Source organism: Falco biarmicus, chromosome 11 (genome assembly GCF_023638135.1).
Source record: "Falco biarmicus isolate bFalBia1 chromosome 11, bFalBia1.pri, whole genome shotgun sequence".
Taxonomy (NCBI): Eukaryota; Metazoa; Chordata; class Aves; order Falconiformes; family Falconidae; genus Falco; species Falco biarmicus.
This window is the reverse complement of record NC_079298.1, coordinates 5,020,115-5,044,864: the sequence shown is the minus strand read 5'-3', so window position 1 is coordinate 5,044,864 and position 24,750 is coordinate 5,020,115. Positions and strand designations below refer to the sequence as shown.

At 44.9% G+C, this 24,750-nt stretch overlaps 1 protein-coding gene across 8 annotated transcripts in view; it reads left to right on the top strand.

Annotated features, from left to right (window-relative positions):
- The first annotated feature begins 2,485 nt into the window (after positions 1-2,485).
- RAVER2 (ribonucleoprotein, PTB binding 2) overlaps positions 2,486-24,750 on the top strand; it is a 39,285-nt gene continuing 17,020 nt past the window's right edge. For 4 of the 8 annotated variants that reach the window (XM_056355697.1, XM_056355696.1, XM_056355698.1 and 1 more), the window contains exons 1-4: positions 2,740-3,110; positions 13,233-13,299; positions 19,598-20,067; positions 23,992-24,183. In XM_056355697.1, coding sequence (XP_056211672.1) covers positions 2,937-3,110; positions 13,233-13,299; positions 19,598-20,067; positions 23,992-24,183 — 903 coding nt within the window. In that variant the 5' untranslated portion in view covers positions 2,740-2,936. Of the gene's footprint in view, positions 3,111-13,232; positions 13,300-19,597; positions 20,068-23,991; positions 24,184-24,750 lie in introns of all 8 variants that reach the window. The other 4 variants (XM_056355699.1, XM_056355700.1, XM_056355701.1 and 1 more) reach the window with 3 other exon arrangements.

Genomic DNA, 24,750 nt, shown 5'->3' with positions numbered 1-24,750 from the left:
CTGGATTGTGGGCTTGCACAACCTCTACACTGTGTTAATGTGCCCACTGATGCTTGGGGCAGGGGGGATTCCAAAGGACTCTGGCATTTTACTTTATCGGTGGCTAATTTTGATTGTTCTTTTATTTAAAATTATATTTTAATTCTCCAGGTACCTTTGAGGGTGTACTGTAGTTCAAAACAGGGATGACATCTGGGTTCAGGAGGGAATATTTCCTCTGGTCAGATTGGGTTTTGGTGCTGGTGCCTGTTTGGCTGATTTTGGTTGCCATACAAAGTGACGCGTGGCCTACCTCCTTGCTCCTTTTCATGGACCGCCTCCACAGACACATGGCAGTTTCTTTGATCTTTCCTGCTGTCTTCCCGCAGCACTTTGTAGTTGCCTCTTTCTGCAGGCAATTCCTTAATCTACATGTGCAACGTCAACTACCTGTAAGCAGAATGAAATGTGAATAGGGGGCGGCGGGGAGGGGGCAATGAATACTTCTACCTACAAAATACAGTCTTTTAAATATGTATCTCTAAGCAAGAAAAATGCTTACACTTCTCTGGAACTATTGACAACTAATACTGCAGTAGTTTTATTTTTTCCTATTAATATCAAACTATTCATTTCTGAATTCTTTCTTTTAGCAGCGCACTTTTAACTTTTAATGGCTTCCATTCAGATACACCTGCAGCCTATTAAAGAAGAAAGGCAGGCAGCTTTTGAGAAGGCAATTGCTATGCGTAGGATTAATTATCAGCAGCACACAGGTGAAACAGTGTCCATCTTCTAACTGAAAAAAACTAACGGTATAATTAATCACTCTGCTTTCACTACTTCATTAGCTTCACTAAACTGTATGATGTTTGAACAGATATATAATTTCTACTGTAGTAGCTTAACCTGATAATTATTTCTTAGCAGATAGTTACGTGTTTCAGTACTCCTAGCAAAGTGATCTTTTTCATGCTTCCAGAGTAATTTAGATCACATACTTTACGATATACTTCAGATAGGTTTTGAGGAGATGGTATTTAGTATCCCAACTTCAATTTCATAGCTTGATCTGAAAATCACAATATTTGTAAATAGTCACTAGCAGACTTTTCTCTCATAACTTTTTTATCTCTTCCATGGATAGTTTTATAGGTAGTATGATTAAGACTTTCTAAATCCTTAGGGCTTAAGAAGACTATACTCGCAGCTTGTGCTGGAAAAGTTATTTAACCATTTTAAGAAGCAAGTCTTCATCTGAAATTTCAAAAAAAATGGCAGGTATGTACTTACGTTTCAGTTAAATTTCTCAAAGAATGGTGACCTATCTTGTTTTTCTAAGACTATGACATTTTTTTTGGATCAGATCTCACGCTAATGATTTGTTATAGTAGTTTTCCCCTGTTTCTGGGTTTAAGTATTAGGGCTAAGCTAATATTTTTCAGAACAGGCTGAATTTGGCAGTTCTCAAGTTCTCCTATGACAAATATATGAACTGTTTACAAGTGCCGTTCGTACCTCTGATTTCCAAAAAGTCATTAAACATAATGCAAATATTGCAGGAGGAAGAACGTTACCTGTTCAAAACAAATAGGGAAAAGGAAGCCCTTGAAGAGAAGTTTGTCAGCCTATGACAACTTTTTTGATAGCACACAAAACCCTACTTTGATTATTGTTTGCTCAGTAATTTTACAATTAATTTTAGAAGTAACGGAGGTCCAGGATTCTTTGTAGCCTTAACTTGCTAGCTTTGGTTTGGACTAAAGCAATTTCTAAAAACACTATTGTTATTTGGTTGTGTTACGTGGTTGGAGTTTATTTTTCTGTAACTGGTAAGCCTTGTCTCTAAAATGGCACTTGAAACTTAGTCAAGAATTATCATCCAGAATTAGATTTTCTTGATAAGAACCTAGTCAAATATCCCCAGTTTAACTAAGAGCGTGTTTCCCATTTCCTTTTTAAGACTACTGTTTTTCAGATTTGGATTCTCTTTTGCTTGTTCTTTGTGGTCAGCCTTATATCTAAAACCGGATACGAATATTTAAATTCTTCTTCATTCATTTATAGCAGTGCTGACAAACAGCAAGAGCTAAATTTTCTGTGTTGTAAGTGACATTGCAAGTAACTATGGTAAGGGGAAATGAGTTTTCCAGGAGAACAATCTGTTATATTTTTTTAAAGTAAGTGCTGACTAACAGAGTGAAATATTTTTTATGGATGGATGCTTTGTAGAAGGGAAAATATGTAGAAGGAGGGTGACTCCTGCCGCGAGGGCAGGCCTTGGTTTACCCATTTGGAGGCTTTGTGATTTGTTTGGTATGTTTCCGATGGAGAATAAAATTAGAACAAGATCATCTCGGCCCGTCGTGCCTGCTAACCTTGGATGGAGCGTTTGGGTTCAGTCCAGACCTGCTTTATTTTGTTGTCATCCTGCGTTTCAGTGGCTCTGGGTGAACTTGTACCTAAGGAGGGTGGTGATGGCGGGAGGGGACAGGGCCGTGCCGGGTGAGGGGAGAGGGCCGCTGCCCAGGCCTTGGCCTCTGCGAGGCGCCTCTGCCATGATGGCTCCTGGGGTCGCTTCCCTCATAACGCAGCCCAGGCTCTCCTCGAGAGCGCGCAGTCCTTCCGCAGGCGCGTTACCGCGGCCCCGCTGCTCCCGCGCATCCCCACGCGCCCCGAGGAGGCGGCGGGCCGGGGGCGGGAAGGGCAGCGCCGAGCTCCGCCCCCGCCCCGCCCTTCTCTCCTCAGAGTGGGCTGCGGCCCCTCCCCGCGGGCTGCCCCCCGCCGGGCTCGTCAGCGCGGGCTGCGCGGGTCCCGGCTGCCCCAGCAGGGCCGGGGAGCGGGGGGCGGGCCGGGGGCGGGGAGCGGGCGGCGGGGCCTGGCGTGGTTCTCGGCGCCCCGCCGGCGGGCCGGGCCGTGCCCCGCGGCTCCCCCCGCTCGCCCGGGCGCTCTGCAAGATGGCGGCAGCAGCCGAGCGCGGTGCGGAGCTGCCCGCGGAGTCGTCGCGGGGGGTTCGGCCGCCGCCGCTGGGCCCCGAGGAGGTGGCGAGGCGCCTGGCGAGCACCCGCCGGGAGCTGGGCAACAGGCGTAAGATCCTGCTGAGGAACCTGCCGGCCGAGAGCAGCAGCCAGGTACGGCCGCCGCCTCCCCTCAGCCGGCCGGCGGCGTGGCGCGCTCCCGCCGGCGCCTCAGGCGGCTCGTGCCCGGGGAAGCGCCCGCAGCAGGGCCGGCTGCTGCGGGGGAGCCGCTCCGCGGGGCCGGCCTGAGGGAGGTGCGGGGCGGCCCGCCGTTAGCCCTCGTCCTCAGGGATTCCGCGGGCTGCAGCTTCGCACCCTTCTCCCTCCCCCCCTTCCTTCCTTCCTGCCCCCCGCGGCTCGGCTCGGGCTTCTCCCGACGCCTCCTGTGGCAGATGGGCTTTGTTACCGCCCGCGGCCGCGGTGCCTGCGGAGAGCGGCTGCAGCCTGGCCTCCCCCGGGCGGGAACCGTCGCCCTCAGCCGCGGGGCGCGACGCCTGGCAGGGCAGGGCGCCGCGGGGGTGCCCGCCCGCCGTTACCCGCCCGCCTGCGGGAGCCGGGCCGGGCCCGGGAGTGAGGGAGCAGCTGCGGTCCCGGGGCAGCCCCGGTTCCCTGGGCGGCGGCGCGGGGTAGCGCCCGTGTGGCGGCCCCTGAGGGGAGGCGACGGCCGGCGCGGGCCGTTACTGGCGCGGGGGCACCTGCGCGCCTGCCCTCGCCGAACAGGTAAGGCGCCTTTACAGCCCGTTTCTGTGTAAAAACAAAGCTAAAAGGCATTTTTTTTTCCCGGAGGTGAGCAGCGTGTATTCAGTGAAAGTGGTTTTCTGCAATCTGGTGGTGGTTTAGGAAAATTCCGCTCAAATTACCGCTATTCATAGCAGAAGATCGGCGAACTCGTGAACTAATGCATGAGTCAGTCTCTGAGGTGATTTGGTAGCCCAGTCACTTACCGGATCTTTACCAGATCCAAATACTCAACTTGATGCACAAGTATAAAAAAATAAGTAATTACAGCTTTTGTTCTAAACCGCTCCTTGTGTCTCTTCCCTTCTCTCCCTAAAGCACAGGCAAGTTTGCTACCTGCGGGTAAGTGCACACGTGTAGACTATCATTTTCTCCATAACTCCGGCAGAAAGGGACCATTCATTTTGGAGAGAATCTTTCAGCGATCAGTGTAATTTGATCCAGAGTACCGAGCTTGCTCGCCGCAGCACTTCATATTTTGTTCTCGTATACCTGGCACCTTTCGGTCTGTTGCTTGTAGTGTGATTATAGGTAGAGCTTTAGATACGGCAGCTTTGCTGTGGTCCTGCACGATGTTTTACGTGTAGAGCCTCACCTCTGTGTATAGCAACCTAATAACCTAATCCAATAGTAAACTCACAACTTGGAAAAACCTGCTAATCCTCATCGTCTCTTCAAGAAGCTATCACACGTGACTGTGCTGACAGAGAGGGCTTACTGGTGTAACACAGGATGCTTTCTGCGGATAGCTGGAACAGGATCACTTTGTCTGACACTCAGAACAGTTGTGTTAACTTGCTCCTGTTGCATGCAGCAGGTACTTCATGAATTCACATGTGTGCTGCTTAAAAGCACGTTTCACCCATATGGAAGCCATCAGGCTTGGCGTTGCCTGGTCAGACAAAGAATGCTACAGGGAAATAGTAGTGTGAAGGTCCGATTTGGCAGCCACGTAATATTTTGGAAGTTTGCCATTTTGTTTTGATACCTTAGAAGTAGCGTTTAGATGCCTTTTTCTCCGTATGTAAGGTCCTGATGTTCACCTCTTAATAGGATAGAACAGTACCACCATGTACAGGTCCTGAAATACCGTTTCAAAAAATGTCATTTACATTTGTTAACGTTGTTGAGCTATTGGTGACGGCGTGTAAAGGCAGAATAGTTGTGGTGTACAGAGAAAGTTTCTGTCCTGGAGCAGTTTTGGAAAGGAGAAGTATGTTTGTGGTCAGGCATGTGAAGTATACCTGTGTATTTGGCTGTCACGCATTTCCAAAAATTACCACCAAATTTAACATTAGTTATTTCAAATTAACACTCTTGGTAAACACCACGCAGAGGTGCTTTGTCTGCTGTTTCCTTCTTGAAGTGATCGGTTAGCCAAGTAAAATCAGATAAACTATTGCTGGTCTGGTCAGTTTATTCACCATGAGGAAAGAGTTGTACATTAAATGTTAAAATGCAGCAAAGTCTTCTAGAACAGGTTTTCATAAATGTAAATATTCATCTCTAATCATTGGGGTGCTGAGTTTGCTATCATTTGTTGTTAAGTGAAGAGTGAGACCAAGATTCACCAAAATAGTTTCCAAGTGAGAAACTGCTCTTCTCCGGATACAGATTGCTGGAGATACTCAATTTTGTCAGAAGGCTCATCATCTTCAAAATGAGAACAAAACTCCCAATTTTTGTTAGGTGAAATTAGGTAACAAGCATTTTCCTCTGCCAGTTGTAGCTACATATTAACAGGTTGTTTTCTTTATTATTGTAATCTTCTGTTACCTTTGGAGTTCCACCTGTGTGAAACTGAAGTTAAAAAAAAATAATAATAAATTAAGGCCATAGAAGAGATGTGCCTTAGCCATGAAACGTTACCAGAGGTTTGTAGTCTTAGAAACCAAACAGGGATCTTTAAGTGTCCGAAGTGTTCAGCACTTTAGGTGCTGGGTGGGTATTGTTAAGGGTCAGAGGTTGCCCACATTTGAATCTTGGCAAGTGGCGTTCTCTCTAAACGCATTTGGCAACATCGGTGTTCCTGAGGAAATCCAGAGCCTGCTTTCAAGAGGAAGGACGGTCGGAATAAAAAGCACTGTGCAGTCTGTAGCACCCAAGAAAGTCAGCATTGACAAGCTTTTTCTCATTGAGTCTCAATATGAAGGAAATCCGAAGGGGAACAAATTAAGTCAAAATTACATCACAAAGATTCTTTCTGCAAATACATACTTGCAGGATTAGTATTTCTTCAAGCAGTTCTCTCACTGCAGCGATGGAGAAAGGATTTTTTGGTGACAGATCTGCAGTAAACATTTTTATATTGCACCTTCGCTGTTCTTGAAGGCAAATTGCCCGTTTTCTGTTTAGTTGGCAAGTCAGTTGACTTTGTACTGTCCTGTCATGGTGAAGTCTTCCAGAGTTGCCAGTTAGGTCCCTATATTCATCCTTGTCGGATTCCTCCAGCACAGTACCTGAACTGTGCTGTGGTGTGATAATGACCTAGAAACGGACATACTCCTCTCACTTGCAATTCTTATTGCAAGAGTGGGGAACTGTCATTTGCTCTTACCAGAGTAATAATTTTATGCCTTCGTTAGTGTGTAGGGCCATTAGAAGGATTCAAGGAATCCTGGGAGGGCACTGATAATGTGATGTTTTGCAGTAAGACAGGCGAGGTTGTCCCACTGGTGTCTGTCTTTTTGAAAGTAACAGATAGCGGGTGTGTTCTTGTTAGATTAATATCCTCTGCTGCAGTGTTGTGGCAAGGCTGATGTTTGTATTGAGAATCTTTGCAAAGAGACTTAAAGCTAAGCTCGGTTGTAGTTGTTCGTTTTATTCTGGTCAGCGCTCGGCAATGAATTGTCAGTCTCTTGGTTGGACATCTCTTGCGATTGCCTTGTGTGTGCATCTCCCTGAACTGTCATTGCTGATGAATCAATTAATCCATTTCAACAGCAAGGAACACAATCACATATGATGTTGAAAGTGCAGTGTTGAAAGGCATGCATCACAAATTGAAGGACCTTGGAATTACCCTGAAACTGCTCTGAATGCTCTGGGAGGCAAAAGGACAGCTCTGGGCGGAGAGAGGGAGGGAAATGATGGTAACTTCTCTTCTTTACTGGTAAAGAGATGCTAAGGACTTCAGGATGACCAGAATGTAACTGAAGTTGTACCTTGCTTCAGCTCCAGCAAAATAAAACTTCCTGTTTAGCAAGTCAGCTTCTGCTTGTTTTGGTTTGTGTAATTACCTCAGTGGATCACAAGAAGTGGTTTTGATTTCCCCCAAGGCCCTGTTTTTTCACTCCTAGGGGTTCCTTATTTATGTCTGATTAACTTCCATAGGAGCAGTGGCTCATTACTGTGACGTAGCCAGCAGTCTGGTACCCTGGCATACCAGTTTGTATCCCATGGAGTTGCTGTTGGGAAGAACAGACCTTGGGTTATCTTTCCTGCTAATCTTTACTGAGATGTGTAGCAAAATCTCCACTCTTCACTGCGAAGCTTAGCTGACCAGCAAGGGCTATTCACTTTTTGATTCCCTCCTTTGCAGTTAAGGCGTGAGTTTCTGTGAGAGATGCACTTGCTTCCAAGCAGTTTTTTCCTGTGCTTTATTATTTTCAAATGCCACCATATTACGTTCACATTCCTGCTTTTCTTCTTTAACGCCCGAGGCTAGAAAATAAATGTTGTAGAGGGAATGTTCTACTTTGATGTAGGACATGAAGTAAAGTAGGGCTGATTAATTATTTTAATACCCTGTAGTTCTTCTTTGGTATGATGGAGTCTAAAGAAAGATGAAATATTTTTAGGTGTTGATAAGGAACTGGTGCAGTCCACCCAGGATGGGGATTTATCTTGTGTTTTGGGACCTGATGTGCCTACCCAGTTTTTTTCACTGGTGTCTGTTCCTGATCAAAAGACAAATCACTGCTTAGCGTGATGCTGTTTCTGGTGGAGTGGTTGGTTGGGTTTGGGTTTTTTTTCCTTCCCTTCTTTCTTGCTGGATTAGCCCCAATTTTTCCTTGTTCCTTTTTGATCGAAAGCCTTTAATGAGCTGCGATGATTTGAGGAAGTACTCTCTCCCAGGCTGTTGTATGCCTGACGTTTAAGTAGAAGGGGCCTTTGTGTTTTAGTTAGTCCCCTGTCACGCTGACTGAACATGAAAGGCATACTTGTTGGATAGTGAGTAGCTTCCATGCCTTAGGATGTACGTGGGGTTTTTTTTATTTTCTTTCTTGCTTTTCTTTTGCTTTGTGTTCTTGCTCTCTCGTGTTACCTCTTCTATGTCTTTTTCATCTTTCATTTAGCTTGCATACCACCCAGAATACCCAGGATGATGAAATTAATTTGCAGTCTCATAGTGTTCCTCTTATCAACACACTAATATGTCTCTGGAAGATCAGAGAAATATGTTTTTCCTTCCATGTCCGTCATAAGTTTACTGAGAAACTGTTGTTCTTCTCTCTTAACGTTTTCTTACATTCCTTTAATAAAGATCTTTGGAGGGTATGATCTTACAAAAGTGGGAGTCAGTTCTCAAACAAAAAGGTTTGCACCAGAAGCAGTTTGTGGCCTAAAATTACAGGCATGATTTTGTTGCAACTTTCATAGTTTGTGACTGTTCGTGGAAGTGAAGAGGGAATGTGCTGAGCAAACAGCTTTAGGGCACATCTCAGGGCTCACTGTTCCTGGAGTCCTGGGCAGGTAAACATCTGCTAAACATCTTAGACCTGATCCTACAGCTGTTGCTCATCTAAGAACTTTCTTTAATGCAACATTGAAAAAAACCCTGAACATGTCAGAGGAGAGAACATACTATACAGTATGGTGAGCCCAATCTTTGTCTGAGATTTTGCTCTTTAGAAGCAAGGGAAGATTTATCTGCAGTCGATGCGCTGTTGGTGAAAATTTGAGGACCTCCTACCTCTGTGGTCATTAGCAGACAGGAGGTGTTTAGAATTGCACTGTGCATCACACCTTGTGCTTTGGTATCTAGCCCTGTCATTGGCGCTGTGTCCTCCACTTCTCATTGTCCAACAGAGGCTCCAGGATTTTCCCTCAGTAAAAGATTATAATTTTAAACTGTGCTAATGTTCTCTTTCTTACTACCTCCCCCCCCCCCCTTTTTTCTTTCCCCATAGCAGACTACTTTTTTGCCTCCCTCCCGCCCTCCCTCCTTTTTTCCTCCTCTTTCTTGCTCTCTTTTTCTCAGGAACTCCTCCTCTTTCCTGCTCTGTCTCTACAAATGAAAACAAAGTCTTTTTTAGTTACGAGATGATTTAAAACTTCTTGGTTAGCCAAACATGTTACTTAGCTCAGCTGCTTAAGACATAATTGATTCCCATTTCAAGAATATGTGTGTCAAGTTGAGGCCTTCAGCTACTGACTGAGAGCCAAGTTATAGACCGGGCTTGTACAGTGTTTATATTGGAACCACCACTAAAGCTTACTGTAGAAATCTGGCCAGGCACTGTTATAATTGTTAAATATTTTTGTTGCCAGAACAACACAAATCAGTGTTACATCTAGAGAGAGAAAAACGCTTGGGTTTAGGGTGCTGGAGGTGTTACACGTGTAGTATACTGTTCCAGGTGGTGGCTGAGTATTTCTTGCATATTCTTGCACTGTGAGATCCTGGGTATGAAAAGCTGATTTTATTGGAAGTAAAATCTGAGCTTTACTAATTTGCTAAATAGGGCAAATGTGCCTGTTAGTAGCTCCCTTCCTTGTTTGCGTTTTAAACGGTGTAGGTAATAAAGCATCAAGACGGATCCTCTCTGAGGAAAGCATTCTTTCCATTTGAGAGATGCAGATTTCATATTGATCGTATGTGGTAGAATATCATGTTGCCAGTTTTTCTACCCAAGACAGGACAGGACAAGAACTGAAGTCTTTCAAGACCATGTTTCTTACAGTAGTAAATAATGCATTTTTAAGGTATATTTAGCCTGTATTCATTAGTGGTTTCTCTTAAACTCCTTTTAATGCATTTGGTTTTGGTTTTTCTGCAAATTTTCAAGGGTGAACTGACTGTTTTCTGGTTAGGATTTTAATTTTTACTGATGCTAAGATTAACTAGCTTTGAAGCCTGCTTTTAAGAACTCTGAAAGTTTAAGGGGCTGTACATTTCCTGTTCCAAGATGTTTAGTTACAGCCGCTGGTATGGCCTGCATGTTTATGCAACTGCTGTTACTCTGAGCAAGCTCTCTTCTCTGTTTTTCTCTCCTCCTCTCCCTTTCTGCAGTACATATCATCCTTGCTCTGTCCAGGGACACATCCCCAGGAGCTGCCTGGCATGGGCTCTGCTCTGTTTTGCTGGGGTGCAAACGCACGTCGGTGCCCGAGAGTTGGTGCTAGTTTTAGGTCTGATTCAGGAGCCGGCTCTGAGTTGATCCTAGGAGTGCAATAATTAAGGGCCAAGACAGACCCCACTATAAACAGTGGTTGTGTTAGAAACTTTATGGGATCTGTGACTGCTCTGTGTCTGCCAGATAGCTTTATAACTGCTCAAAACTTTTGTTGTCGAAATACTATCATCTAGCCCGATGTTCAGTGTGACACTCATGCCATCTAGACCTCCAGCACGTTAGTGGATGTTGCCATTATGTTTAGACTTTGTATGATGCAGTTAAATCGTGATTATTGTGGTGATTGTTGGTCACTTGTTTATAGACTAATAGATTCATTCTATTATAAAAGAGGAAAACAATCCTTTAGGAGAAGCAACTTCATGAACGTTATGTGGAAAAAATGCTAACAGTGGCCAGGCTTGGTCAACAGATGGTTTGAATGTGAATATTGTGAGCATGGGCAAAGTGGTGGCACTGGGGATGGCAACCAGTGCTTGTGTGTGGTGCCATCGCTGGGTTTAGTACTACCGCATTGCTAAACCTCATGGGATAAGAAATGGTGAGCTCTTGCTTTGCCGTTCTTGCATGGCTGCCCAGCACAAGGTGATGCCATGGTAAGGCTAACCTGGGGAGGGCAAAAGGTTTTCCTGCCACAGAGTGTGGGTAGGGGCTAACGGCTTCTCTGTGGGTGCGTGTGGTGGTGGCGGTAGGCCCTGATGTGAGGAGAGGGCTGGCATGGCTGGGCTGGGGGGGGGCAGGCAATTGGAAGGTCAGGAACCGGGAACGACCTGTGGCTGGCTGTTTCTGCTGTGCTCAGGGAAACAGCCCTCTGCTTACATTCCTTGCAAGTTGATAGGTTCGCACCAGAGAATATACCTGACTTGGATGACCCATTTCTCTTCCTAGAGTAAACACTCCTTCCTGGCCCAAGTACCGGCTAACTGCTTACACCAAAGGGACCAACTGTGTTTGCGTTCAGTGCTGGTGGTGCACGATGTTTGGTGGTGCGCAGCCGAACCTGGTTAGGAGGAGCAGATAAAAGTGTTCTTATTGCTTTCCCTGACGGTTCTGCTCTGAGCTGTGGGGAACAGAAACTGTTAACAACATTAAAATGGTAATAGTGTTGGTTCTTTTCTAACAACCAAGTGTTGCAAGATGTTGAAGGTAAAGTTTGGAGAAGTGCCTGAGTTCAAAAGCTGTCTTAGTAATTCTGAAAATACTATGAAGAGTCTTAGTCTAATGTACGCGCATATTTACTTATCTGTTTAGTTTGAAGGAGTATACATTTGCTTAAGGGTCGTCATGGTGTGTTTTATTTTTGTAAATTATCCAGAATGGTCTTTACGTGACAAATGCTTTCACTGCAATACTACACAAACCCAGCTCTGCAGGTAAGGTCTCGGCCCTGCCACAGGGACCATGGGAGCACAAGAATAAGCACCTTCCAGCAAGATCCTGTTGCACAAAAACTTGGCAGTGTTTGCAACAACCTGTGGAAGCTGGTGTTAAAATCTTTACTAAAATTACTTAATTTAGGTTTTCATTTTAAATCTTTCTTATGTCCTCATCATTTTTCACATGAGACCTTATAATTACCTCACAAAAATATGCTCAGTACTATCTATTTTCTCTTTCAATTAAAGTTTCAAACAGTTAATGGGAAATCATGTGAAATCATGTGATTCACAGATGACTTTCAAAAGAGTGTTCAGAGCAGTTTGAAATAGTATTGCCTGCTACTTAGTGATCATATAAAATTTCCAGTGTTTTTCTTGTAAAATCATGCAAGAAATAAAAAAGGTAAATATATCCCTCTTTTTCTAAGTGGGACAGAAATAACTTCTTTGGAGTTTTCAGTGGCACAATACAGCTGAGCTGTACAAAACTGTGCAGAAGGTGTCTTCCCGGTCTCTCATGACTGACAAGAAACTACCATCTAATTTATGTCAAAGAGATGTCCAGTCGCCTACCTGGCTCAAATCTTTGAATTGTGCCTGGCATATTTAGCTTTTTAGAAACCACATCCTTATCACATCTGATAGAGGATGTCTGGTAGCTTGAGAAACGCTGCCATATTTTATTAATGTAGTATTTGACAGCTGTTAACTAGTGGAACTAGAGATTGGTGCTCACTTGACTAAAAGGTATACACCTGATACCAGTCACAGAGAACCCAATTAACCTTTAGACTATATATATCGAATTAACAAAGTGGCAAGTAGGCTGGGCTACTGGCAATTGTCTGCAATTAAACTTTCAGAGAAAGCTGGTTGATTATTTTGCTTATTCAAATGGTCTTTTGCTGTTGTGTATGAGATTGATCCAACTGAAAGAATACATGTACACAGGTTGCTACTCATGGTTTCCTCTTGGGGATGATTAAAGTTCATCTTTGTATTCTCACCACTGAACTGATAATCGTTCATGGTTTTGTGGGGCATGTGCATACACCTTGCTCTTACTGGGAATAGCTATAGCAAATGGGTACAAACCTCTTAGGCTTGCTCCTACCCCACCCCTCCCACACCCCTGCTGTCTCCCTGTGAATTAGCGCGAGTAAGTAATGCTTGGGATTGATTCTTCGTTGACCGTCTGTGCATAGTTGATAGAGGATACTTTCCAGGGGGTGTTCTGTGCACGATTATCTTCTGGTTGACAGAATATTCATTATTAAAAGACTGAGAATATTTTAAAGCATTTACAGGCAACTAAAGCAACTGTTGTGTTTTATGACAGCATTGCCCTCAGTAAACTGCATGATGTGATGTTGCCAGTACTTCTTGTCTGTATGTTATTTTAAATATGTTGGCAGTCCTTTGGAGAAATTGTAGGGGTTTTGCTACTTTATGAACTGTGATGTTACTCATCTTTGTCAAAAGACAGTCAACAGGACACCCTGTTGTGCTTACGTGACTTTATATAATGAGAAGTAAAATAATCAAATCCAGTAAGCCTATTTTTTACATGAGATAAAAACATTGCTGCAGTATTGTAACCGACTCTTTTAAAAACAAATATTTGATAGTGTTTCTATGGTCAAATTTTCTGTTTATTTGAAACATTCTTGGTTGTGTTTTGCTTTTTTTTTTTTTTTTTATTAATTTCTGGCCTTATTTGCTCTGGTGAATTACTCATCTGACGTTTCTTTCTCTTTTAGGAAATCCATGACTTATTTAAAGATTATGAAATCAAGTACTGTTATGTGGACAGAAATAAAAGAACAGGTAAGAACTTCAAATCTGCCAGTGTCAACCATTTCAGTTGTGTGGTGAAACTAGTGAGGAAGATCATCTGCAGTGTGTGAAGTCATCAAATTCTCTGCTGTCATACAGCTTGACTGTCCCTCTGGGATGTTTTTTAGCTGCATAGATTGTCACCTTCTACTGAAGCCAATGGAAAGTTGGAAGCCTTACTGATACCAGCCAGCAGTAGGTCATCCCACTATGGTATCTCTCTCATGTGTTCCCTTAGGGAGCGACTCTCTGGGACAAAGCTAACCTCAACTGTCTGATTCCCTTTGAAAAACTAGTCCTGAGACGTCTCTTAGGACAAACAACATGTGCCTATGACAGGATTGGAGGAAGATGAACCTAGCTCCAGATGTATTTGTGTTGGGTAATGAAGCCAGTAGCGGTTTATTAAAGGAATACTTAAGTCTTTGAAGGAAATGTCCTGAATTACTTTGGTCCACTCCTTCATTTACAACTTAATCCCCTAAATAGGGAATTGACGAATTCCTAGTGCTTGTGAGGTACAGAAATGGACAAATAATTCTCTGTGTGTTGCTGTCCTTCCAAATTGCCATAGGTCCTGCAGCCTGGACCATCTCCTCAGGCAACCTTGGTTTTCAGGAAAAATACTAAAGCGGTGTATGTAACAGAATTCTGTCAGGATTCCGTGAAGATAATGGTGTTTCTTGGCACCTGCCTCTTAAGGAGCAAAACTTTGTACTTTACTGTCCAATTATCTTAAAAATGTATTGAAGTTGGAATAAGGCCAGCTTGTCTATGAGGTACTGCTGAACACTGAGAATGAATGCCTCTGTTCAGTATAAAGACAAGTATCTGAAAATACTTGGAAGGAATAAGAGAAGAATGATTAAAGCTAGAACTACATTTGCTCTTGCGTATACTTCTTGCTGCCTGTTGGATGATGACAGGGTACAGCTACCGTGGCTGTTGCAGAGGTCCCCTTGTCTGTGGCATCATGTTCCTTCCAGCTGCTTGTGGGACCATGACATGGTAGAGAGGCATGGTGGGTGCTGCACAGCTCCGATGTCCAGTCCTGCAGGCACCTTTGAGCTGCCTGTGGGAACTGGAAAGGGTGTCAGTCGGGTAGGTGGTGCGGCGCCCTCTTTGCCCATGGCTGTGGGCACCTCCCTGTTGGCTGTTGGATGAGAGCGGGGTACAAATACCATGGTTGTTTTGGTGGTCCCGTTGTCCATGGCTGCAGCCACTTTTCGAGCTGCCTGTGGGAGCTGGATGGAGTAGAGAAACACTGGGTTTTGCAGCTCTCCCTTTGTCCTCGGCTGCGGGCCCCTTTGAGCTGCCTGTGGGAGCTGTATGTGGTGAGGATACAGTGGGTGCTCGAGCTCTGCCTTTGCCCATGGCCGTGGGCAATTTCTGGCTGTCTGTAGGATGACAGGGTACAGATGCAGCAGGTTTTGTGGTGCTCCCATTGTCCGTAGGTGTGGGCACTTTTGAGCTGCCCATGGGAGCAGGGGGGCATACAGGCAGGGTGGGTGCTGTAGCCCTCGTTTTGCCCATGGCTGCGGGCACCTTCTTGTTGGCTGTGGGACGAAGACACGGTGCAGACAGCGTGCGTGTTGCAGGGGTCCGCTTCTCCACGGCTGCATGTTGGTTCTGTTTTCCTGTGGGACCCGGACATGGTAGAGAGGTGCTGGCTGCTGCGGAGGTCCCTTTGTCCCCGGCTGCGGGTGCCTTTGAGCTGCCCGTGGGAGCAGGGGGGCATACAGGCAGGGTGGGTGCTGTAGCCCTCGTTTTGCCCATGGCTGCGGGCACCTTCTTGTTGGCTGTGGGACGAAGACACGGTGCAGACAGCGTGCGTGTTGCAGGGGTCCGCTTCTCCACGGCTGCATGTTGGTTCTGTTTTCCTGTGGGATCCGGACATGGTAGAGAGGTGCTGGCTGCTGCGGAGGTCCCTTTGTCCCCGGCTGCAGGTGCCTTTGAGCTGCCCATGGGAGCAGGGGGGCATACAGGCAGGGTGGGTGCTGTAGCCCTCGTTTTGCCCATGGCTGCGGGCACCTTCTTGTTGGCTGTGGGACGAAGACACGGTGCAGACAGTGTGCGTGTTGCAGGGGTCCGCTTCTCCACGGCTGCATGTTGGTTCTGTTTTCCTGTGGGACCCGGACATGGTAGAGAGGTGCTGGCTGCTGCGGAGGTCCCTTTGTCCCCGGCTGCGGGTGCCTTTGAGCTGCCCGTGGGAGCAGGGGGGCATACAGGCAGGGTGGGTGCTGTAGCCCTCGTTTTGCCCATGGCTGCGGGCACCTTCTTGTTGGCTGTGGGATGAAGACACGGTGCAGACAGCGTGCGTGTTGCCGGGGTCCGCTTCTCCACGGCTGCATGTTGGTTCTGTTTTCCTGTGGGACCCGGACATGGTAGAGAGGTGCTGGCTGCTGCGGAGGTCCCTTTGTCCCCGGCTGCGGGTGCCTTTGAGCTGCCCGTGGGAGCAGGGGGGCATACAGGCAGGGTGGGTGCTGTAGCCCTCGTTTTGCCCATGGCTGCGGGCACCTTCTTGTTGGCTGTGGGACGAAGACACGGTGCAGACAGCGTGCGTGTTGCAGGGGTCCGCTTCTCCACGGCTGCATGTTGGTTCTGTTTTCCTGTGGGACCCGGACATGGTAGAGAGGTGCTGGCTGCTGCGGAGGTCCCTTTGTCCCCGGCTGCAGGTGCCTTTGAGCTGCCCGTGGGAGCAGGGGGGCATACAGGCAGGGTGGGTGCTGTAGCCCTATTTTTGCCCATGGCTGTGGGCACCTTCTTGGTGGCTGCTGGATGATGACGGTGTACGTATAAGGTGGGTCTTCTGATGCTGCCTTTATCCATGGTAGTGGGCACCTTTGATCTTCCTGTGGTACCTGGATGGGGTAGAGATAAGGGGGGTGGCACAACTGTCGGTTGACCAGCATAAGCAGTTGGCCCCCTGTGACATCACCCTGACACCACCAGTCCTGGGCCAGGGCCTTGTGTCCCAGCCCTCAGCTCCCTAGGGGAGAATTTTGTGGAGCTCCCTTTGCCCATGTTTTTGGGGGGCTCTCTGCAAGTCCGGGATGGTGTAGAGGGGCAGGGCTGTCTTATCTGTCCTTTGCAGTGTTGAGAGCTCTCTCCCTGAGTGAGAAGGTGGGAGACCACAGGAATGTGCTATTGTGTGTTTGTGCTCATGTCCAGGGTGTGGCTGTCAAGGACAGGAGAAGCAAGGACCTCGGCAGCCACTCTCTATCACCATGAGCAGCCCTCGCTTCCCTGCCTGGAACCGGGCCAGCCTTGTGCCAAGGCTGTCTATCATATGAATCCCAGACAGCCAGGCAGCACCTGCCCTGGACCAAGGCTGTCCCTTAGCCACCATGACATGGGCCATTGCTGCTGTTCTGCCTGCTGTGGCATGGAGGGGACGGGACATCCCCGGGGCTGGTGGCCAGTCCTGGGCTACGCGGGGGAGAGGGTTGTGAAGCTACCTTTGCCTATGGTGTCGGGAGGCTCCCACAAAAACCAGGATGGGGTAGAAGCCAGGACTGTCTTATCTGTCCTGTAGAACGCTGAGAACTCTCACGCTGAGTGATGAGCTGAGAAGGGACAGGAGCCGTGCTCTTGTTGTGTCCTTTTCCAAGAGTCTGGCTGTAATTCCCAGGAGAAAAAAAGAGAAGTCACGCTCCATTCCTGTGGTCAGCCCCAGCCCCCTTGCCCTCCCCTCGGTGCCTGCTCCTCGCAGCTGTTGCTCACCTGCCTTGTCTGGCGGTCTGAGCCAGCACAGCCCTGAGGTGGGGCAGCCGTGTCACCGACCCCTTGGTGAGGTGGCCAACCACGAGCAGTCCCCACTGTGATGTGTCTGTGACATCACCAAGGCTGGTGCCTGGAGTTGGTGCTGCATCCATGTGATCCCGCTTTTCCAGTGGTCAAATGAGAAGACACAACTAAACAAAGAATAAAAATGAAATGGAAAACGAGAGTTGGTAGTGCTGGGGAAGCAAATAAATTAGCTGTAGGATGTGAAAGAACAGCAGCTCAGCAAAGGTTAAAAGAGAGTTAAAAGCAGCACGTCCTATGCTCTGCTCTCTGTTGAAGAGTTTGGGTGGTACTTGCTGAGATTTGTGGGTTTGAAGGCTATTCTGGAAGAAAGAAGTTTGTGGAGTTTTCTGGAAGGTGATCTTTCACAACTTTGGCGTTGAAGACGTGTCCCGCTGCCCAGCCGTCCATCCAGGAGTGGCTGGCAGTGTTGTGTGAAGTGCAAGACAGTTGTCTGTCGGTCCCTGAAATGAGCCAGCGTGTTTGCCTGGCACTGCCCTGTGCCTTGCCCTTCAGTTGGGCGCTGGAAGAAAACACACGGACCTGTGTGGTTCGCTACAGACTGTTGCATCCTCTTTAGTTCACAGGGTATGAGGCAACAGGTGCCAGCTGAACCACAGGAGTTTCCCTCTGAACACCAGGAAACACTTTTTCACTGTGAGGGTGTCCTGGTTTCAGCTGGGATAAAGTTAATTTCCTTCTTGGTAGCTAATGCGGTGCTGTGGTGTGGCTCTGGCGAGAACAATGTTGATAGCGCACTGCTGTTTTTAGTTGTTGCTGGGTAACGTTTATACTAAGTCAAGGACTTTTCAGTTTCTCAAGCCTTGCCAGCAAGAGGGCTGGAGGGGCAGAAAATATTGGGAGGGGGACACAGCCAGGACAGCTGGCCCAAACTAGCCAAAGGGAGGTTCCATATCATGGGAAGTCCTGCTTGGTACATAAACTTGGGGGTGTGTTGTGGTTTAACCCCGGCCGGCAACCAAGCACCACGCAGCCGCTTGCTTGCTCCCCCTCACCCAGAGGGATCGGGGGTGAGAGTCAGAAAGGAATGTAAAACTCAAAGGTTGAGATAAGAACAGTTTTAATAGGTAAAGCAAAAGCCACACGCATAAGCAAAGCAAGGAATTCATTCACCACTTCCCATGGGCAGGTAGGTGTTTAGCCATCCCCAGGAAAGCCGGGCTCCATCACTCCTAACAGGTACTCGGGAAGACAAACACTATAATGCCAAATGTCCTCTCCTTCCTCCTCCTTCCCCCAGAGTTTATATACTCAGCGTGATGTCATACGGTATGGAATACCCCTTTGGCTAGTCTGGGCCAGCTGTCCTGGCTGTGTCCCCTCCCAGTTTCCCGTGCCACTCCAGCCGTCTTGCTGGCTGGGCCCAAGAAACCAAAAAGTCCTTAACTTAGTATAAACTTTACCCAGCAACAACTGAAAATATCAGTGTGCTATCAACATTGTTCTCACACCAAATCCGAAACACAGCACTGCACCAGCTGCTAAGAAGAAAACTAACTCCATCCCAGCTGAAACCAGGACCAGGGTTGGCTGGGACCTGCCATTTTTTGCTTGGGGACTGGCTGAACATCAGTCAGCAGGTGGTGAGCATCTGTATTTTGCATCACTTGTTTTCCTTCTTTTTTTGTCTTTGGATTTTATTCTTACCTGCACTCCCCCAGCCCCCTTTTCATTATAAGTGATATTGTCATCATCATTATTATTATTATTGTTATTGTTCTCTTAATTTTTATTCTGTTTTCATTATTAAGTTGTTCTTATCACAACCCTCGAGTTTTACATTCCAATTCTCCTCCCCATCCTTCTGGGTGAGTGGGGAGTGAGGGGGCGGCTGTGTGGTACTTAATTACGAGCAGGGTTAAACCACGACAGGGTCAGCAAGAACTGTTACAGGTTTCAGAGAGGGTGGAGTCTCCATCCTTTGAGATATTAAGATCCCACCTGGATGATGTCCTGTGCAGCCGGCTCTGGGTAGCCCTGCTTGAGGAGGAGGTTATTCAAGATGACCTCTAGAGGTGCCTGCCGACCGCATCCAGGGTATGCCTCTGATTGTGTGAAATGCATTATGGACTGAAAACCCAAAAAAGGTCCAGGAACCCTGAAGTGAGAATTTATTGATGCTGTTGTCAAAGATAATCAGTATAATCAGGAATGTGTTGACTTCAGTAGAAAATTTAGTTTCTTTTTGTTTCCCAAATACAGTTTTTTTGTTGTATTACAGGTAGTTAGGTTGTATGTATCTGTGTTTCTGTAATCACTTTTGGAGTTAATTACTCATGACGTCCAGTTGATAATGCTAGATTGTAAAATATGTATTACAGCATATCCATCTATCCATTGCATCTTCAGGGTACATCGCAAAGTCTTATTCTTCCTGTGACTTACATTGGTGGGTTTTAGGGGGAGGGAGAGGTATAGTAATTACCTCTGTAGCTGGAGAGGAGCTGTGGTAGGTGATACAACTTGTTTTGGTCTCTTACAGCGTTCGTTACTCTGTTAAATGGAGAGCAAGCTCAAAATGCAATTCAGAAATTTCACCAGTATTCTCTCCGGGGAAAAGAAATATCCGTGCAGCTGCAACCAACAGATGCTTTGCTGTGCATTACTAATTTGCCCATTTCATTTACGTTGGAAGAGTTTGAAGAACTTGTTCGTGCGTATGGGAATGTCGAGAGGTGTTTTCTGGTCTATAACGAAGTTACTGGCCATTCAAAGGGTTATGGCTTTGTGGAATATATGAAGAAGGACTCTGCTGCAAAGGCAAGACTGGAACTTCTGGGGAAACAGTTAGATGAGAGCACTCTCTTTGCACAGTGGATGGATGTGAACCTGCTGACCACAAATCTTATTCACTCTAAGTGCCTTTGTGTAGATAAATTTCAAAAAGACTATGCTGATTCAAAAGAACTGATCCAAGCTTTCTCACTGAAGTATAAACCTGTGTTCTGTCAGGTATGTTGAATTTGTATCTTCTGTAAGATCAAGGTCTGATTTAAGTAGCTCTGTATTTGCATGGTTCACTGCTTGTTTATACTTTTATTTTTACGTTAAGTAGTAAATGATTATGCATCTGCATTGTGATACATGATGTGGTACAAATAATTTATTGATACGGATTTGCAGTGATTGGTCTATGTTACCTGGGAATTCTGCAGGACACCACACCCATGAAGCACCAATAAGATGTTTGTAAGACATCCCCTCCTCATGTATTTTATTGAAACTAATTTTAGAAATACTTTAGAGAACTTATAAAGTAAATGTTGCTCATGGTTTTATTGCTCAGTAAGGAAAGGTATAGTATATGAATACCACAAGTGCAACAGTTTAGATGAAGGAGAATATATAATTAATATATTTAGGAAATCTCTGCAAGTATCTAATGTGTTTTTTTCCCTGACTGAAGAAGATGTAGGCTTGGGATCTCATAGTTGCTGGGCTTGACAGTGATACAAGCCTTTTGGAAAGCTTGCAGGTGCAGAAGTCTCTGCAAGTATAAAGGTTTCCTACTCATCTTCATGGCTTGTGAGATACTAGACCATGATTAAAATGTTGCTTGTAGAAGTGATGCAGAACAACATAGCATAAACAGACAGTAGAAAGAAAGCTTTCTACATAGTCACATAGTTGGGTATGATTTGAGTTAGTTGGGCTTTTCTTCTTAAGTGTCTTGGAAGGCTGCTCAGGGATTAGCTTCAGGGATAAGTAACCAGAGATCCCCAGTATCTTAAGACCAGAAGGTCCATCAGGCTGTCTAGTCTGACCACCTGCAGGCCATCACAATTTCGCTAGTGCTCTTTTCAAGCCCCAGTGATTTGTAGTTAGTTAAAGTACATCCTTGTACTTCCCTGATCCAAATACACTAGGAGATGCATAAATTGGAAGAAACTCTTTACAGAAACTGCCCTTCCTTTGTTATTTTGCAGTTCTGTCTTTCTCAGTTGAATGTATCTGCCTTCAGCTTTACCTCACTGATGACTAAATAGAGGAGCCTTTGCTCCCTACCATTTTCTTCCTGTAAGAAGGTATTAAGTGCTTTAATCAAGTCACTTGTTCAGTCTTTATTTAATTAGCTAAACAGATTGATCTTTTAAAGTCTTTTACTTCAGGGTTTTTTTCCAGCTGTCAGATAATCTGGAGGCTGTTATCGGCTCCCCCAGCAATTTTTCAACATCCTTCAAAAATTCTGAAGTTCAAAGAGTAACAAGCTTTGATAAAGATGGTTTTCACTAACAGTATTCTACAGTGCAGTTAGAGGCACTTAAGAATGAGCTTTACCTTCCTTCTTAAATCATAATGATACATGGGTCACACCTGGTGTAAGTGAGGAGCATCTGTGTATGTATTATATCAGTAAATGGCACTAAATACATTTCTGTAAAATACAGGAATCGGACAGTATGATTTTGAATTGGGAAATAGGCACCCAGACAAAAATATATCCAAGAAAACATTCTTGACACATTCTTATATTACCTATCACTTGAATAAGCACACTGTGTAACAGACTAATTAGGTAGACCATAGAAGTATGATAATAGAAGAAAAATAGGTTTACTTATTGTAACTTACAGTTCATTCTCGGTGATTCTCAGAGAATAAACGTGTGATTTGTTCTCAGTCACGCCTTGTTTCCACTGGGCATCCAGCAGGTGCTGACTGGTAAGGGAGGCTCTGCCTCGAGAGGTGGCGGGGAGAGGCAGCAGAGGTGCTAGTTTGCAGACGTAGTGATAGAGGTGAACCTCATGAGCTAACGGGGGAAGCAGAGCCCTCCAGAGAGGGAAGATATGAGGGTGGAGGTAGGTAAACAAGTAGTTCAAATTTGGTAGATGAAAAAGGGAAGGTGGTGGATGAATTCTCATCACAATAGTGCTAATTAATTATGGTTTTATGAGAGAGGTGACCTAAAAATTAAGTACAAAGAAAGGAGGAGGAAGAAGACCCCAAAAAGTGTGGAAAAAAGCAAGGAGGTGTGAAATGATGGGCAGAGACATAAGAGGAAACAAGGAGAGGACAGGGTAGCAGAAACATCGGTGTGGAGGGAATTTCAATAGAGAACAACTAGGAGAAGTGCCTTTGTCTGGAAAACTTCTGGAAGAGTGAACATGTTTTAGAAAAACCACTAAAACATTCATTCACTCTTGTTATTTTACATCTTGGTGACTACTGCCACTGTCTTCCTTCCTTTTCCTGGTCTTGGCCAGTCCAGCCTTCACACCACTCCTGCATTTAGATTGTCCCCCTGGTAGGGTCACTTTAAACTATTCTGCGCGTCTCCTGGCGTGGCTCCTTTTAATGTAGCTGTTCAGTGCTGCTTTCATGGCCTAGTTCTGCTGGTAACTCTGACACAGTATTTCATCATGTAAATATGATCTTTTATCTTAGATTAACTCATTAAATAAACTCTGGTTTATTTCATTTTATTCCAAAGGTACCATTTTTTTTTAACCATTTTGATGTCTCCTCTATTTACAATAGAAATGTTGTGTCAGGAAAAGCTGAAGCCAAATACTTATACATGGGTCTTAGAAAAATGACTTTTCCTAGGACTTATAGGAATATATTTCATCCTTTGCTTAATAAAACGAACCAGAAAAGCTCATTCGTTTCTTATGTCAACTTTAAATTGTCACAAGGAAGTCTCCACTGTTACCTAGATAGGAACAGAGGGCTTTTCTTCTGTACCTGTTTACTTGGGAAGTTTAAAAATACTGATCTGTTTGTGAGAACACTGGCAGCTGTACTTTCCCCATGTAAAGGGAGTTTTTAACTGTGCATGAAACTGCAATATGTGCCATAGCTGCAAACCATTCTTTTCACAAGTACTTCAGGTCTTTACCAGTACAGCTAAACTGATGTCAAAATAAAATACAGTGTTTCTCCCATAGGCACACACACACACACATATATATACATAGCATATATATATATATGTGTGTGTGTATTTATATATCAAAATATGTGTGTTCTTCAGAGCTCTTCCCAGAGGCCAGTCTTTTAACAGTGGCATTAAAGATCTGACCACCTTCTTTTTCTTCAAAATCTTTGAGATTTCTATTGCAATTTTTAATGTAAGTTTGTGGGACCTAATAGTTGTGAATAGGTTATTTTTATCCAGTGAAATCTAGAGATTTCCTCTGTTCCACATAAGAGCTAGTTTCAGTATATCATTTCTGTTCATTTTGGGACTGGAGATTTTTGCCTAAGCTTTATTCCCTCCCTTCTCGCCCTCTTTTTTTGTTTGATTTAAATCTGCTCATTCTGCTATAAAAACTCCGGAAACAAAGGAACAGAGCATTGTTTTCCATGTAAGCCTGTTTCCAGTCTGCTTGATTAATCAGTCTGGCATCTTCTCTTGGCATTAAATACAACCGCACACTTCATATTCTCCTAAAAGACAGTATATATCAGTGGAATTTGCATCATTATATATTTCAACAGCTACCACACAGTCTGATGAATGACATCTTTATTATTGTAGGCTTAAAAACTGAACAATAATGAATTTGTAATTCTTATCCTCATGCAAATTAAAGATTATAGTGGCATACACCTGTATGTACAATTTCCTTCTCATTCCTTTTTTATTCTGAAAATAATTGTTAAATACATTTCATAGTTCAGGTTCTCCGAGATTAGATTGACATGAAGGTGGTATTTCAAGTTGGTAAGAGTATGTGTGCCAAATATCATATGAAGTTATGATATTCAACTTATATCTAGTACATCTGAGAAAGAAACATACTGATTTGGGTAGGCGTTGACATAGGGTGTCAGCTGCTTGTGAGGTGTTTTATCATGGATAGGTGAGAGTGCCGCAAAGCAGTTCCTGAAATTCTGTATGTTTTTTCAGTGTGCTGTGAAATGTTGTTTCAGTTTGCTCAGGATGAAGACAGTTGCATTGGTGACTTTGCTGTGGTTGAGTATGAAACTGCAGAGCAGGCTGAGAAAGTACATGAAGTCACTGATGGCATGACTATCAAAGGAAAGAGAATCCAGGTGTCATACTGTGCTCCAGGAGCACCAGGCAGAAGCACGTTAGCAGCACTTATAGCAGCACAAAGGATGGTAAGATACTTGCAAATCTGTTTTCAGAATGAGTTTGATACACCTGAATTGGGTCAGAGGCATTCAGCTGCTTTGCATTAGGAAAAGGAGCCAAGCTTTTGGAAGCATTAGCTTTTTTTTTAATTATTTTTTAAATCTAGTCAGCCCAATTAAGTCTCTTTCCTAGGCAAAGAATGGCCATATCCTGCAAGGAGGAAGGGTAAAATACAGCTGTAGGATATCACAAAATTACACTTTACATAGCTCTGGGATTTTTGTAAATTTAATTTTCTGTAAGATAAATTGTTCCAGTTGAAAAAAAATAAAGTAATGGGAAATAGAGTCATTTGGCAAGCTAAACTTGGTTTAAAACAGGCAAGAATTAGTCAATTTTGAGGTAAATTTCAAGGTAAGAGAAATAGTTTAATTTCATGCTCAATATAGAAGAGAGATTTTTACACCCACATGTCTTAGCAAGTTATTTCCTAGAAAATTGGATGTGATAAGTGTTAACATGATGCTGTCTTAAATGTAGAAGCAGAACAGTTTCATTACTTTGGTTAGCTCTAGCCCATGTCTTCATAAAAG